Below are 17,939 nucleotides of genomic sequence, written 5' to 3' on the forward strand. Positions count from 1 at the left end.
TGACGATAGATTAATAGCCATTTTATTATGACAAAAGGCCTTGGGGTCAAGATGCTTCTTCGGCAGCCATTCCATTCTAATTAATGAGAGACATTAATGACCGCCAGCGATCGTCCTGGCGTAATTAGTAGAAAGTCCAATAGGTAGTACGCCCAATCGCTAACCATTTTGTTGGAAATAATAACACAGTTACAAACGAGGACTGTGCATTTCTTAATATTCTATCAGGAACATTACTTTTTCTTGCTGAACTGCCTTGAATCGACGAATTCATTATTTATATCTCATAATGCATTTGCACATGATTATTACTGTTGTTACTCCTGTCTTAATTAGGTTAGTTAATACACGAGAATAATTAATGAAAAAACACGCGATAATATATTTCAGTGGAACCTCGATCAATCGGGATTCAAACTCTGGAGTGTTGGTTATCTGGATTTCGATTGTTTCATATAACAGAATTGCAAAATAAGGTGTCTAAAATGATTATTTAAATAATTCGCTACTTTCAACGATAAAGACGTATGTTATACATATATCTTTTGATTTTAAAATAAATACTGTTGGATGGCCAGTGGGTAAAATCGGTAAAAACAGATCTGAATGTGAATGCAATTGTTTAGAAAGGTTTCATAAAAATATAATAAAAATCAGCTGATGGATAACACGTTGGTACGTTATTTCATTCTACTTTTTAAAGTCTCAGGATAGTCCAAGGATCATTAGTCTATTATCTCGTTCGCTCTCATTTTCTTCCTCATTTTCTGTAATAGCTTTGACAAATGATAGGCGCATCGGAAGATCCAAGTTGGCAATAAAAGAAATATTAAAACCCACTCAGAAATGGTCCACTTCTAAATCGATCTTTCGCAAGCCTAACATCAAAGTATGGATACTAATAATTTCAAGATTACCGTTTCAATAAAACACATATTAATGGATATTGTCGGTTAAAAGTTTGGGACCGATACATCGGTTAAAAGAGAAAGTACCATTCTTTGGAAACAACTTTCATTGGAGAATGTCTGCGTATGATAAAAGAACATGAACATACTCGTATATGTATTAGTGAAATATAAAGATATATAATTCGTGTTATTTTATTTTATATATTTATGAGACACAGAACTTTTCATTTGTGACATTACACACCAAATGGTCCCAAACTTTTGACCGGCAGTGTATATAATTGCATTGCTTAAACGATGATTTTGACAACTTGTGTCATGACACTCGTAGTACGAAGAAAACATATGAATACTTTATTCTTACTAACAATCCCGAAAATTCGTGGACTATCGATAACGTCGGGCGTGATGGTATCATAGTCACCTGGCAAATACGCATGGTATTTACACCAGCAACATTGGAAAATCCATCGCAATCCTAACTGTCGCAAATATTCTCAGTTTTGTAATTTCAATACTAAAACCGTAATTATCCAACAAGAAAAATCATTATCATATTAGTTATCAACGAGATTCAAAATTTGTAAATATAAAGGGAGTAATTAAAAAAAGTCTTTTTAAGATAACAACCAGTGATTCGACATTTGTAAGTCTCTAATTAATAATATTGAATAAAGGATCGATTTCTGTATACCATAGAAACTGTTTTACTGCAAAAAGTTAAACAACGTGATCGTAATGTAATATTCCGTTAAGGATGTACTCAATTGGATTTCTCATTTTCAAAGAAAGTTTTGCTGATTTATGGCTGAAAAATTGGTAAAAGTGTAATGAAAGATAATGAAATTTTTTGGTGCATTTGAAGCTGTCATAGGGATACGTTATTTAGCACCGCTTTGAAGTTCTGGAAGCGTCAAACAAAGCTATCACTAGTATCACATCTCGCTCGTTCTCTCCCTGTGTATCTTGCTTCCCATCTTTGTCGGAAAGTAGACACGCGACGATATTCGTCTACTAATAAAGGCATTACTGTATACAGAGTTTGGTGGTAGTAATTTGGGTATTATGTACTATGCAGTATAATTCCAAGCTAATACCACCAAATTTTCCCGTATATTTTAACCCCAAAAGAAACGAATTATCCCCAACGAACTTTTGTTGTACATATTATAATTTGTGTAGTAATATGTTAATCAACTGTAATATTAATCTAAAATAAAATTGAACTGAAATCATTTCGACTTACAGAATGAAACGAAACTCTAATCGTAAAATTTTTAATCAGAACTATTTCCTACGTGTAAAATATCCTCAAAAAATGAACAACTGTCATGTGCATCTTGAAATTTGAATGGTGAACGCTTGTGTGTTCAGTCAGGTAAATTAATGTTTATATACTCAGCCAATCACTAAGGGACAAGCGGAAATAGTGATCAGCGATCACTCGAATGTTTCATTATAATTTTAGCATCGAATAACTTAATGAAGTAAATCTTAACACTACAGCTAGATTCCTTGAAGTTCCTTCTACAAGCTACTTGATTATGATATTTTTTCTATAATTAATAAGAGAATCTAAAGATATTGATTGTTACCTAGCTACAGGAAGCAATTATAAAGTTTATCGTATAAAACCATCGTTACTTGAATTAAGTAGATAGAAAATGTAGATTGCATTTCGATAGGACACATCTGAGACACTAATGATCAAAATAGTTATGAAGACTGCTTTGTAGACTTAAATGTTATGAACTTGAAGTCATTCGAGTGCATAACAAGTCTCAAAATCGTTTCAATCGTATTGTTATTATTCCACTAGCAAATATTACAACTGCTTTTGACTAAATTTTTCAAGCTAAAAAATATTCGAATGATACAATTAAAACACCTTTGGGACTCGCTAATTGCATTTATAGACGGTATTCAAGTAATACCCCTTTTATGCGATACTTAGGTCAGGTTAGGGTAGCTCGGATACCTGCGCCGGGTCGCACGGCGCCAATTAACAGCTAGGTACTCTGTTATTACTGATAGCTACACCAGTGACTGTATTTTCCGATTTTTGTCACGCAGTTTTTCGATACTTTAATTACACAACATATATTTGTCTATAATCCTTGCAGTGTAAAAATAATTTCTCATCGAGAAAGAAAAATGTATTGTCACAAACCGAAGATTTTCAAGTAAATTACAAGAAACACGAAATTAGTGGAATAGAATTACTTCGAATTACTTCGAAGAATTACTACAATTACCCTGTTTTTGTGAATTGGGAAATTGTACTGTTTGGTACTTTGCAAAGGAAATTCAATTACTAGTTCGAAATAAATGAATTCTTATTTTCCATTGTAGTTTTATAAAAGTCATAATGAGAGATTTTTTATGGTTCCGTGTGAAAATTAGTTCAGACATGACGTTCTATAAACAACCATTAATTCTTTGTGTACAAGCATAAAACGGTGTTCGAATCAATTTTCATTTGAAGAACTTTAATAGTCTATTGGCAACAATTTTATTATTACAACGAATGTAAAAGCAAAATTTGCATTGACGCGTTACTCGTTCTGGGTTCTTATATTATTGTCCGATTCTCAATCGCGACTAGCTTAGAAAATGCTGAACGAGCAAATGTCTCTATCTTTCACAGTCAGACAAGCGTGAAAACGACTGAGATCATTCTGAGGTCTATAAACGGTCTCAGCAGTTAAGGGGTTAAAAACGGACTGAAATGTTCATGTAGGAGAAAATCAATGTTAACTGCACTGAACGTCCAACATGTAACAATATTTCAAACTAAACGTTCAATTAACTACATTTCTACTATATTTCCCCGTTTTAATTTCATTTAATTTAATTCTACTTAATTCCTACTTGAAGTATATCTTTTATTTTTACAAAATTCAACAAAATAATGAAGATTTACTTTAGAATCATATCACGAAAGAGAGAGACATTTGTGCACTATCATCGCTTGCTCTAGATTGATGGCAGCAGTTCTAATATGACAACAAAATTCAAAATTAGTTTCATCGACTTATACTTCATAAAAAGTCAAATTCTTAAATTAAATTTCAATACAAGGTCATTATATTTAACAATTTGGAAGCATCTCAGAAAAGATCAAGTATAAACTAAAAATTCAATCTTTTCATTGAATATTCAAACATGTAATTATTTTCTGCTTATTTCGGAAGAAGTGTTCTTGGAAAGAAGAACAAGTGCATAGATTTGTCTATGTTTGTTACTAAGTGCAAGCGTAAGGTTCATCGGGAGGCTTGCACTTCAAAACATCAGTGCATGGTGCCGTGTCGGCCATTAGTCAAACAGAGAGAGGGAGAGAGAGAGAGAGAGAGAGAGAGAGAGAGAGAGAGAGAGAGAGAGAGAGAGAGAGAAATTTTCTTATTTTTCATTACATTCTTACGAAACGGGCATTCCGTTATGTATAATTAAAAAGCAATCGGCACGAGGTCGCCTTTGGATGCGTTTCGACACGCTTTGAACCATCGAGACCTGTACGAGAGAACGAGAGAAGCGTGCGGTGCTCTCTCTTGAGGAAACTAATAATTATAAAATGGCTACCTTCCCTGGGTGCAGGATATTTGATGGACCCTAAGTGTAACACGTTTAATTGAAGACGAGTGCATGCCCGAAGAAAATGGTATAATATATTCCGTCGATAAAATATATTTCTAGAATGTCCACTGATTGACACGAGTGTCTATGTTTACGTTTATTTGATCAAACATTTACAACAATTGCTTGGAAATGATTCCATGCACATTCCGAGTCACATAAACCGTAGATGAGTCACGGTTTATCTTAACACATTTTCGTCAGATATTCCCACGAACTTTGCGAACTCTACGATGACTTAGGACCGCGTTAAAAATTGTATAACACGGTTTTCATTAAAGACTACTATAAAAATGACGTTAATTAACTGTAGTATAATTTTTATTAAAATGCAACTTCATTGTACCTGATATAACAACGTTTTCATTTATTATATATAATTCTTCTTTATATTGTAAATAAATATTAAATCGTTGTTGCTGCTTGAGAAAATGTTTAAATATTTTATAAATCATCTTGTTCGTTGTAAGCCATTTTTTTTTTTGCAAAATTGCAGTAGACCTATTGGCCCGTTAGAAGTAAATATTACTATATCCCAGTAATGAAAATCCACGGCACGTAGATGAATATAAGATAGAGAAGTGAGTGCACGTAAGATCAATCTAAGCCCCTCGATAACCGCACTAATTTTAGAACAGACTCTCCCGATCGTAAATCATTCATTTACTGATATGGATTACCGATGACACGTAGCTCCGAGCAGAGTTTCATTATATAAAAAAAGTAGTAAATAAATAAATAAATAAATAAATGAAAATTCCCTGAAATGTTATATTATTTTTTCCTATCCAATATAACTTTGCAGAAATTACCATAATGTCAAGCGAGACGCTATTAGACGTTATAAAATCGTACCGCGATAATTTCTCGTATGGGAAAATCGATCCGTTCAATCGGCGGTCCACAAAGCAACGGCGAGCGATAATAATAAAGCGGCTTTTAATATCTTAACAGTTTTCTAAAAACGCTCGCCTCGGATTTTTACACGCCACCAAGCCCGAGAAATCTATGCGTGATCGTGGGACAAGTAATGCAATGGTAACACGTTGAGAACATTGAGAACCCCTGGTGGGCCATTGCCATTGTCAAATAACGTCCTTAGACGTCGGCGTTGGTTATCAGGCATACGTGCAACAACTAACAAGAAAGAAAATTTCTTATAAATTTTATAATAAAATTATTTTCTTGTTCATTGTTAATTTTATTATAAATGTTGTAATAAAATTTGTATAGGTTATTTTATAATACAGTTGACATGTTCCGTGCCACAGAAATTTCGCTGATATTTTACTTATGAACTGTATTGCTTTTTTAACTAAAATATTGAGTTATATTCAAGTTTTTGGGAATTTTTATATATTTTGATATTCCTTTATGTCCTCGCTGCTTTGTAAAATGTTCAAAATATTTTCTTATAGAAATTGTACCATATATGGTACACGTGGCACTGGACGTGTTAATAGAATTAACCCTTTACACTCCTATGTAGAATGTAAACTTGGATTTATTTAAACGTCTGCTTCCCTGTTGAGACATTTTTAAATTGTATTATCTTATTGTACCATTTTCAATAGTATTAGTAAAAAGAACTGTTTACACTGTTCCTTGTCAACTATACTTCAAAATATATTTTAAATAAATTACTTAAAATAATATAAAATTATCGAGAAGAAAATGTAAAGGGAACTTGGTGCGTAAAGGGTTGACACGTTGACTGCCACGAAAAACATCAGCGTTTTACGTATCACTAATCCTTTCTATAGCAAAGATACAAAGCAAGAATTATTAATTCTTTGACATGAAAATTTTTATATTACCATATTATCTAGTCATTTACGTTACGGAAAATTTGTATTCGGAATCAATTATCTTCCAAGTCTTAATTATTTTCTTGTAATTTGGAAGCTCCGGTCATCGGCGACCGCCGTGGCAGTTAAAGTGTTAACACGTTGGTGTCCATTCTGTTATAACTGACAGGAGCACGGACAAACAACGTGGGGCACCCGAATCGCAATTAGGAAAAAGCGGAATGGACGGTACGATTCACCAATCGCGGATAACGAAAAAGTTAGCGAGCCGCGTTACACGCCGATGATCATGTTACCGTAATTAATAAACGCCTGCATACACAATATTATCCGCCAATGGCCGTCTGGTTGCAATTACTGAATGCATTACAGGCAGTACGGGCCGCGGTGTGCTGTCCCATTGGAATTAATAAGAAAGTGACAAATATAATTCGCGCAATGCGATTTCGTCGTAATTAACAAAGGAAAAACAAATTCAAACGGTGAAACTTAATTATGACCAGCCATAAACTGTGAATCTTATAATATCCACGTTCCAACATGTGTCACAGTTTTTACTTATCTTGAACTGTGTGGACCGATTGTGATGAAGTAACAGGTAACAGCTTTTGCTGGTACAGATCCTTACAGATACCATCACGTATTAACGATAATGCAAGTATAATCGACAGACCTGTATATAAACTCAAAAATTTATAATCAATGGTATCATTCAACGATTTTCTACTTAGAAAAAACATCAACAAGTTTATTATTCGCAGAGATGATTATTAGGTTTGAGCATTTAAAGCATACACAAATATGTAGATGCAATAAAAAAAATGTGATAAGGCCATGCCAGAAATACTAATAACCTATAAAACATTGTCCAGTTCATTACTGAAGAGGGAATACATTAGAAAAAGAGATTAAATTACAAACTAAATTACTTTTTTGTGGCTACAATCGCTTTGTATGTACCTTAATTATGTATTATAAATTCATTTTTCAGTTGGTTTTGGAAGTATGGACAGTTTCCTAAAACTTCGGATGACGTGTACGTTAATAAAATTTCAGTTTCCTTTCTAACCTCGTGGAATGGTGAACAGATGAACTTTTCTTTAACTACATTGTGATTTAAATGATTCGCGAGCCAACTTCAGTAAAAAATAGTCGCGTCACTGGTTATTAACCACACAGAACTCGACGGTAAAATAGTCGTACGGTTCTAACTAGATAACAACTGTTTACGTAATTATAACCTATCTAATTATGCAAAATATACATAAAATGTAATGGAATCAAAAAGTACACATATATTATAGACGTACATCTATAGTCATGCATATATTCAATGCCGAAATACACGTAATTGCATAAATATCCGCGGTTTGGTTAGAACAGACACCGGATATAGCATTTCGGAAAATTCGCTCGACGCGCGAGGAACGCGAGATAACCTATAGAGGGCTCGCCAGCTTCGAAAGCCACGCATGATTTTCTTACACGCAGCGGGCAGAAAGACTGTGGTCATTCAAGTTGAAGAGAGACGAAAAACTGCGAGGTTTCGATAAACGCAGCGACGTGTATAGGGGCCGGTAGGAAGTTCTAGTATCGTGTAACAGTATGGTCGAGAGCTGTCAAGCGCACGCCGGCTATATAGACTGGCGCAACCACACTCTCCGAACGGTCTTAGGCATAGCACACAAACGGCGATCTCGCCGAGAGGCACGAGATTCGTAAGCTGCGTGAATGAAGCTAAACGGGCCGTTAGCGCAAAATCTATCACCGATACAATGGAAAGAAACCGACGGCACGCCCGATGTTTTGATAGGGACCGAGACAGATAGCACTACATATATGCATATGTGTATAAATATATAAATACATATACACATATACATATGTATGTACATGTATGCGTGTATACGTGTACATATGTATGTACATATTAAAGTGACGTTATCGAAAAAAAAAAATGATATCAACGTTCTAAGAAAACGTTACGTATAGGTCACCGATTAAGATACGACTTACCCAATAATAGCAACTTGAGTTCCCGCCTGGCATCCTTTTTATCCTTTCGTAGTTGCCGCTCAATCTCTTGATTGATACGTTTCTGCTCCTTTGCCTCTTCCGACAGGCAGCACGCCATGGCTCAGGACGGCAGGATCCTCGGATGAAGGTGGGAGAGAGAAGAAAAATGAGAAGGAAGAGGAAGAGGAGGAGGAGGAGAAGGAAAAGGAGAAGGGAGAGGGAGGGAGGAAGGGAGAGAGGGAACGAACGATTTACGGTGGTGGCGAGTGATTGCTGAGCGACGAGGTTTGTCGTGGACAGCAGCGGGCTCGATGGGCACGGGTGGTATCGTCGGTATTACCTTGCCACCGCGAACAAGCGACGATGCCTCGTCGCCGTCCTCGTGGTTTCTCTTCTTCCTTCCCTCTCGTCCTGCCAGAGGCGAACGGAACTCTTCCCGACCCGCTGCACCAGCACTACAGTCACTAGCACGCTTCACAACCACTTGTCCACGACGACGACGACGACGGCGACGACGATGGCGATGGCAACCGCAACGACGGCGACGGCGACGGCGACGTAAACGTGGATGTGGTCCCCGTATTCTCAACGACGTCGGCACACGCGGCGACGGAGCACTCCTGGCAGGGCTCGACGACGCCAGCGACACATCAACACATGTACGCACAAGCACGAACCTCGGCCGGTGGCTTGTCCTCTGCTCTATTCTCTTTACTGTGTACACCCGTTTAACGTTCCTCTATCCCCTTATCCTTTATCCTTCGTCTTTTTCAGCTTTACCACGACTCAAGGGGATTCACGCGCGCACGTATTACAACGTAAACGTGTGAAAAAAAAAGATCGCACTCGCGGGAGGGACACGCGCACACACACGTCTCCTCTCCAGCCTTCTTTGCTCGCGCCGCGCGATTTCGGCGATCGTCTATCCGGTTAGAGAGAAATGTCGCGAGAGCAAGGTCCGTTGGATCGAGATCTAGAGAGTCCTGTGCGTACTCCGTCGAATCTCGATCGTCGGTCCCTGGGTCCCTCGCTGTACCCGCGTACCACTCGCGAGAGAGCTCTCGTACGGCTCGTTCACTCGTTCACTCGGTTCCCGGCGCGTAGGGTGTGGTAACCCACCCGGCGCTCTGTCTCTCTCTTTCTACCTCCCTCTCTTTCTCGCCGTTACCCCCCTCTCACTCGCACTTTTCTTTCTCTCTCACTCTCGCCCCCTCCTTGGTTTCTCGACTCCTTGTCAGTCTCACTCTCTCTCACTCTCTATCTCTCTCTCTTTCTCTCTTTCTCGTTCTCTCCCCTCTCTCTTTTTTCCTTCGATTCGCTCTCTAGCCCTGTCTCTCTTACTCTCTCTCACTCACTCTCTCACTCTCTCTCTCTCTCTCTCTCTCTCTCTGTCCTCTGGCTCGCTCAATCTGTCGTACTCTTTCTTGTATCGCACACGCGAGACGAGATAGGGATTCTCACACTGAATATATATATGCGGCGCGCACACACGCAACGTGTACGCAACAAACGTACGGTAGAATCGGCAGAGGCTGTGGACGACTACGTAGAAAAGAACGAACGAACCGGGAACGAGAGGATAGAAGACAATGACGAGGTCGTCTGCTTGTTATTGCTGCTGCTGCTGCTGCTGCTGCTGCTGCTGCACGAGCGCCCACACCTCGAACGGAGCAACTCCTCCTGCGATTCGCGCCGCGCCCGCTCGGTACGCAGCCTTTTATCAACCCTCGGTCGTTCGAGATCCTGTTAGACCAAACCAGATTGGCGAAGCCCCAACACGGTAGGTCGTCGTATAGGCGGCCTGTAGGCGCGGGGGCGCGCACGTGTCCGCTAACGAGATTAAAATCGTCGAGAAGGAGGAGGTGCGGCCGCCACCCGCCGGGAGGAGGCACGGAGAACGTAACAGCGCCGCGGCGAGGATATAGGTTATACGCGCTATGAGCCTCTCTGTACGACCGACCGATTCTGACAGCTCGCAGCGACACGGCTGCCGCCGCTGTTCGCTACACGAGATCACGGCCGCTCTAGCCTACAGCTCGGAGCACGGGCGAAGGTGTCTTCATGGGGAGGGATTGCTTCGCTGCTATAGGTGTACTCTTATGAGTTACAGGAGCGGTACATAATAATTACTTTTCAATTTTCCCGTGGAAATATTAAGCTCACCGAAAAGTCTTCCCGTTTAGTTCTCCATGAGGAGTTACTGTTGATGAATAAGAGTCATGAACGAGGAAACAGACATGCCGACGAAGCTGTGGAATAAAATCAGCGGTATCAGGTTATTGGAAATGGTACTTTTTGTTCAATTTTTTTATGAATTTGTACAGTTTTTGCTAACTCGATAGTGTAGAAGAGGTAAGTTTTTTATTTATTTAGGTTATGGTTTTTTGACAGTGACGATGATAAGGAGTATCTCGTACTTGAGGAATATCGAGTATTCTGGCTATAGCACGGTACCTTTGATTCGAAGATAATAATGGCTGTTTTTTATACAAGATTCTTCTTCTTCCGTAAATTATAATTTTTTAGTCCTGTTGCTATTGTTTTTGTGTTTTATTTACTATTTTATATTTTCGTGTTTGCAAGCCTTCCGCAATTCTTCCATTTTGGTTTGTTATAATTAGGAAAACCGCAAGACGCTGAAGAGTAGATTATGACAGATTAGCGTCTTAGCATCGAGGAAGCACAACATAGGACGCATGTGTTAGTGACTCGTGCCCCCAACAATGAGTTAATGTTTACGAGTCATTTCTTGTGAATGATTTCTCTCTCGCTTCTTACTTGACGTTTGAAACGCGTGCCATAAATTGGTAAACCATGTGTCGAGCTTCCTTGATAATGGAGATATCAAGGTTTGCCTCTTTAACGTCACTCGTTTCTCTGACAACGTAAATAGGTGTGCTACGTAGACGGAATGGTTGGAAAGGAAACTCAGCTTACTGGACACTATTGTTTTATATGCTATTTTATTACAATATTTTTAATTTTGCAAAAATTTTTCGTCTTACTGTATGATTGCCATATTAAGATTTCAACAATTTTTTGGCACCCTTATGATTTATTTTTATTTTTTGTTTGCCTAATAATATGGATTATGGTACTATAATCAATTTTTTATATTATTTTCTAATGTTACTTATGCCTTACAATATAATTTCCTATTTATCGATGTGAGAAAGTTTAGAAGAATTTTTGAATTATTGAATTGAGGTCAAGACCAAGTTCATAATTTATAATACTACAATTTAGCATAGATATAAATAATTAAATAATAACCCCAAGATGAACGAATAAAGATAAATTCAAAACATGACATCAATGTGTCCGTCATACACTTATTTTAAAAGTGTCGCAGTAGCTCGTAATTTTTCAACAACTTTTATCAGGATTATTTGTTATAAATGCTCAGAACTTTCCACAGAGAAGACAGTTTAACATCTTTCAAAAACTAATTCCTATTGCGCATGCGTACGGAAATATGCTCTATGAAAGTAGCTCCAGAATTTCATAAAACAGAGTGTGTATACGCTGTGGAAATTGTGTCTCATGAACACAGCTGCAAAATTTCGCTATATAGAGCACGCATGCGTGCTGCAGTTGTATTCCATTAGCGTAGCACTAAAATTCTCCTACATCAAGTGCGCATGCGACGAATATTGTTGATTCTTCATATAAAGCATCTCTTTCCCTTATTATTTAGTGTCCCATATAAAATGGTAGGTATATCGTTCGTAAAAAATAGTACATTGATTCGCAGTTGTGTATCATGGTTACACAATTTGGAGATATGAACGTCGAATGCTTCGATAGAAATTTCACCTTTGTGAATATTGCATGTCGCAGCCATTTGCAACTGCAGCAATTTCTATATCTTTTTTAGTAAATTGTTTCAGTCTTTCTTTTTACTGATTTTGTATCAATAACTTCGCCAGAATAGAAGAATAGACAGCTAGTAGTTGTTATGTACTTACCTATATATCGCGAAGATAGTCAAATTCGCGCTGAGACGAAAACGACCGATTGCAGCCGAAGATGTACTGCACAGACCGTTGAACCATAGCGTTTAACGCGCGGCTTATAAAAACTGCTTGGCTAGGGTACTCAAAAAGGTCAATCCGTGACTTGAGTCAGTCGTTGCTAGAACTTCGTTACGAGAAGACGTAGTGAAGCGTAGAAAGAGAAATGAGTGTTTATTTCTTAAATGAAGGAAAGTACGTACCATAGGTTTAACGCTGCTCATTTTATCATATTGTTTAATACATCTTAACCCTCTATGGGCCGAAGTTTTGTTCATGATTATAACAAAATCTATGCAGTGCAAAATTAATGAATATCCACATATGAATACGAATTAACAATGTATTCAATAGTTTCAATAATTTCATTAAAGAAATATATTTTGTAACTTTCAAATTACAATAACGTTAAACTTTCACATCTGAGCATATAAAAGTTTAAATTAACTGATTACTTAATTTTATTCACCACTTTGAGTGAAAAATGATATAAATCAACAAGCTGACAATATACTGATATGTGACTTCAAAGTTACATGGGCCTACAGAGGGTTAAATGTTTAGGAAATTAACATATAAAAATTCAAAATAGCAGTACAAAGAAAACAGTTGGTTTGAAGGGAGTTAAGTCATCATAAATAGTTAGCATAAATATTTTCTGTTACAATACTACTGTCATTAAAAAATAATGCAGTCTGTCGGAATTATTAAATTTAATTGAACATAATAAATTTCTCAGTTGAATTGATTGTAGGAGATAAAATAAGAAATTTGTATAAATACCAGTGTTTACTACTTATGACATAGCATAGTATTGAGATTACGCGAAACGTGTTTACTAACATCAGTCCGATTCAATTCCACAATTTTGGAAACATATGTAAGAGCAAAGAATCATTCATTTATTATCTATAAAAATGTATTAAAGTTAATAGAAATTATTTTGAGATTTTTCCAAATCTCTTTCCTTTAGTTATTTCATTATTTATATATACACTTATGCATTATTAAAGCTTTTGTACTTAGTAACGCGTAAATTCATGTATCGTAGGTCATTAAATTGGTCTTGACCCCAGTTATGCCATGATGATAAAAATATTTATAGTTTCATTAAAACAAATATCGATAACCTCGAAATCATTAAAAATACACTCTCGGGAAGAATTTTTTTCTTACCATAATATACTGGTCATCCGAAAAAAATATATTTTTTTGTCATAAAAAATAAATAAAGTATTTAAGGTATTTTATAAACTTGTAGTAAAGAAATTAATAAGAGTTTTTAAACTAACGTATAAATATTTTATTGTACTTTTTACGACATGAAAAATTTAAATGAATTGAAAAATAACTTCTGGGAGATGGGTTAAAAAATTAATGAGATTATTTAAAAAAAATCAAAAAAAAGAATATTATTGTAATGGAGAATAATCAGCAATATTTAGATTCTTATGATTCATATTTCAGTGCCACGGTCAAACCTTGACATCGTTTTGTAACAGGATTTAGGATCAAAGTATAAGGCTTCATGAAGTCCATAATATATATATATACATATATATGTATATATACTGCATTTCTTTTTCGCATACCTGTATTATTTGTTAAAAATGCAATTTGTTTAACATTTTTAATAAATTTAAAAACATAGAAGGAATTGATTATAGACAATTGTTGCTATTAGACATTAGTAAATATGAATAGTAGAAGAAAATAAAATGGAAAGTTAGAATAGGAAATATGTAAAGAATGAAAATGTATAATTTAATTATTTTAATTAATTTAATTATTACAATATAATATAATTAAATTATTAGGACTTAATTAAGTAGTAAATTTTGTATAATTTGCGTTTCTTATATAAATAGTTGTGGTATACATGTCCAGATACAGTACTAAAATTGTGACAATGAAATATTCATTTCGAAATTTGCAATTCTTTATTGTGAAATGACTACAACATAACTTTACAGCAGATAATAACATGGATTAGCATAGGAAAGGCGTTTTTCTGGATTTTCTAGTAAAAAAAAAACACATTTGAATCATAAAGGCTTATACTACAAACCAGTAATTGTTTATTATAGTCGTTTTCAATCGAAAAGAACAATTAAAGCGGTAAAGTATATACGCATTATAGTTTATATTAAGGTTATGAAGATATGACTGTTTCTGTTCAGTAAAATAAAACAACAAGACATAAAAATGACAAAGAATATAACAATTGATTGCTCCACTGCTACACTAAATTTCAGACCTCACTATTATTACATGGGTGCATTAGAAATTCTAATAAATATAGACAGTTATTGCTTGTACGTTACATTAATAAATAAATACAAAGTAAAGAAGACAAGTAGTGATCATTTCGTAAAATATATTTCTCTATTTAATATGGTCACAGATATTAAGTTTTAAAAAAAAATGTACTTATCATATCCTTTGATGTTTTTCCTATTAGTTTTTAAAAATGTAGTAAAATAGGTATAATTATGTATAGATTACCTTATGATATGACATTTTGATTATATTTATATTACTACTTCTATTTTACATAACTTTCTGTGTTTTCTCAGAAATCAGAAAGAATGATACGGTTGTTTACTGCTTATCTTCTTTAAGTTAATTAAATGCATTTGCTCATTACTCCAACGAATTCAATAGATTATATTAGTACCGTTAACAGATCTATTTCCCAGTAATTCATATTACTTGCATTATTGCTCATTTAAGACACCTTTTACGTGGTAGCGTCATTAACAACGTCACATTATCAGTAAAGAATACTGCATCATATTGGCACATTCGCACTTTTGATACTTGTTAAAAATTTTCGAAACTGTATTATTAAGCACATAAATAAATATATTAGAATAATAATACCAATTTCAAATAAGCAAACAACTTGCATGCCTCGCTTCTTATTTCTGTAATAATGAACAATATCATGAAATAAAAAAAAGTGAGATTCAATAAACAGCAGTATTAAAGAAAAATCATGTTTCAATCATTCAGGATCATTTCGGGAACGTGTATTTATTTGAAAATTAATGGAATGTGTACTTACTTGAATTATACATAAGCTATGCTCATGCTGTTGAAGCGAAACATGCTGTGTTGCATTACAATAATGTTCACTTAAACTGTAAATTTTTTGTACACAGAATTTAACATTATACGTAACTCATCTTTACGCTTAAAAAAAAAAACAGTGCATTGATACTTTTATGTTCAACACTATTAATTAAATACATTTTTTTTCAGTTTTCTCTTACTTTTTGTTGGTCCACTTTATAAAATATAAATATACGTCCGTTTATCATCATTATAAATATCGTAACTATATAATAGTAAAATATTAATCAACATCATGTTTTCATATATATATCATGCACCTGTAATACTTCATAAACAAGCATATTATTCGTCTATAGTTTCGATTCGTACATGGGGTTAATTATTAGTGTCACAATGGATCAATCTTTCAACCATAAAATTTTTCATTTATAAAATAAACAATCCAACTTTCCTACATTCTGCATGTCTCAGATCAATTACATAAAATAAAAGGACACACTCAGTGGAAGCTGAAATTGGTAGACTCTTTGCACTACTTTATAATAGTACATTACTTGTAACACTGTGATTGTTACGGAAGGTCTGGTGTAAGATTTTGTTCCAACCAATCTGTGTAACATGTATTGAATCACATTACTCATTTTTGGACCATTGGCATTTAATAACATTTCTTTTGTCACACAAGTAGATACAATGGCACTAATACAAATTTCATTAATCATCGCCATTATGTCGTTTAAAACGCTTCGTCGCTAATTATTTTATTCGTATATTATACATATGCAAAATTCAGATCTTCTTAACAAAAAATGTATTATAAGACTTCGAGAACAAACTTTCTAATGTATATTATTCATAAAACATAACAGTTCGTATCAATTGGTTTATATAAAAATTCATGAGACAAGATTTTTATTATGTTACGTTCAGCTTGATATATGAATGTATTCAAGTTATTCAATTGGGTAAAAAATTTGTCATATTATCTACATTAATATCCATCCTTAATGGAACCTAGTCCTAATTTTTTTTTCATAATATGTGCAAGGATCATAACTTCTTAATACATGAATGCAGATTGGCAATTGAATGTTCAAAATTTCATAATAATCCTCTGTAGAAAAAAGGTATTGCAGAGGATTCTTAATCATTATATTAATTCTTAACAATAATTTCAGTGGCCACAAAGTTATTCCATAAAATATTCTTAAATTGTATAATTCTATGTACAATTTCATAAAATAATATTAATTTAATATATAGATTTTTATATTATAATATTGCATGACGTATTACAATATATTATTTAATTACTTAAATATTCCATTCAATTATTAATGATGTGTATTCGTACATCAGATATGAGAGAATAAATTTCATATTACAGACAATGAATGTTGGCACAGACAGTGGCTGGGTTAAGGCATTTCGGGGTGTTCAATTCTCCACTGTACCCTCCAGCATAACTATCTTATCACACCCTCTTTCCTTCCCAGAGTCCCCCATTGTGTTATTTCTTTTCATTTCTATATATAATACCTCAGATGACTGTGTGACTCTCACTTTTAATGTTGAAACTATTCTTAAAATAGAATACGCTGTTTCAGTGAGCATTGGAGTGTAATAGCTGGATATGGTAAAGCTCTCACAGCGGTTTCGTGAAATTTGCTGGGAACATACCCTTCTCGTCCGTACCTTCCTTGATACCCATTAACCAACCTTGTTCCTAAAGCAACAAAATATTTTTTTAGTTTTTTTGGTTTGAAATTATTATCATCATTACTATGATCATAAAAACATGGATTTCATAAATATTTTCACTGTGAATATAGTTAAATAATAAAAGTTAAATAAAGATGCATATTTATTGCATATTTGCAGCTATATTTAATATTTATGTCTAGACAAATTATTAGATTTATAAAGACACTAATTCTATCATATTTTACATTTGAACTTATATTTTGATGCTTTCAAAATATAAAAATAATATAAATAATGTATGAAAATTGTTGATCAATAAAATTTGTTAATATTCAAGTTAAAGAAAGAACTCATGAACACGTCCATATTGAGCTTCTTTTACTTAATGTTTAGGAAATAAATATACACAACTATATTAAACTTTCTTTGGTACCACTGCATGTCTAAAAATAGTTTAAGTAAGAAAATACGAACCTGTTCTTCTGGATCATCATACTCTACCACACGAATGATATCACCAACATCGAACGACAATTCGTCCGCATCATCGCGTCTATACTTGTAAGTAGCCTTGACTCTATACAAAACGCCAGGCGGTAAGTTGTCAGTCGTTGCCCCTACAGAGAAATTGGTACCATTTTCATATTCCACCTCTAAAATAATTGAATCCGCCTCATTAGTCATGGACCTGTGATGTCATTTTGTTTAAACTCTGACTTTCAATAATTATTGTCCAAAATAGATCAATAAATTTTGTTTACTTTGATGATTCTGAT

The 17,939-nt window shown here is 34.7% G+C and overlaps 2 protein-coding genes across 13 annotated transcripts in view; both read right to left on the reverse strand.

The window, feature by feature from the left end:
• Positions 1–12,439, reverse strand: part of Galphaq (G protein alpha q subunit) — a 54,869-nt gene extending 42,430 nt beyond the window's left edge. The window contains exon 1 of one of the 7 annotated variants that reach the window (XM_031978301.2): positions 12,337–12,439. Coding sequence is in view for 6 of the 7 variants with exons in the window: in XM_031978302.2 (XP_031834162.1) it covers positions 8,369–8,486 (118 nt within the window). In the remaining variant the exon portion in view is untranslated. Of the gene's footprint in view, positions 1–8,368; positions 10,373–12,336 lie in introns of those variants that run through there. The other 6 variants (XM_031978302.2, XM_031978297.2, XM_031978296.2 and 3 more) reach the window with 6 other exon arrangements.
• A 1,990-nt stretch (positions 12,440–14,429) lies between these two features.
• The window catches only part of Amph (amphiphysin), a 67,856-nt gene continuing 64,346 nt past the window's right edge, over positions 14,430–17,939 (reverse strand). For 5 of the 6 annotated variants that reach the window (XM_076369601.1, XM_031978248.2, XM_031978247.2 and 2 more), the window contains 2 exons: positions 17,638–17,780; positions 14,430–17,185 (listed from right to left, as the gene is read on the reverse strand). In XM_076369601.1, coding sequence (XP_076225716.1) covers positions 17,105–17,185; positions 17,638–17,780 — 224 coding nt within the window. In that variant the 3' untranslated portion in view covers positions 14,430–17,104. Of the gene's footprint in view, positions 17,186–17,637; positions 17,817–17,939 lie in introns of all 6 variants that reach the window. The other variant, XM_076369581.1, reaches the window with a different exon arrangement.

The sequence above is a fragment of the Nomia melanderi genome, chromosome 1 (genome assembly GCF_051020985.1).
Source record: "Nomia melanderi isolate GNS246 chromosome 1, iyNomMela1, whole genome shotgun sequence".
NCBI classification, from domain to species: Eukaryota; Metazoa; Arthropoda; class Insecta; order Hymenoptera; family Halictidae; genus Nomia; species Nomia melanderi.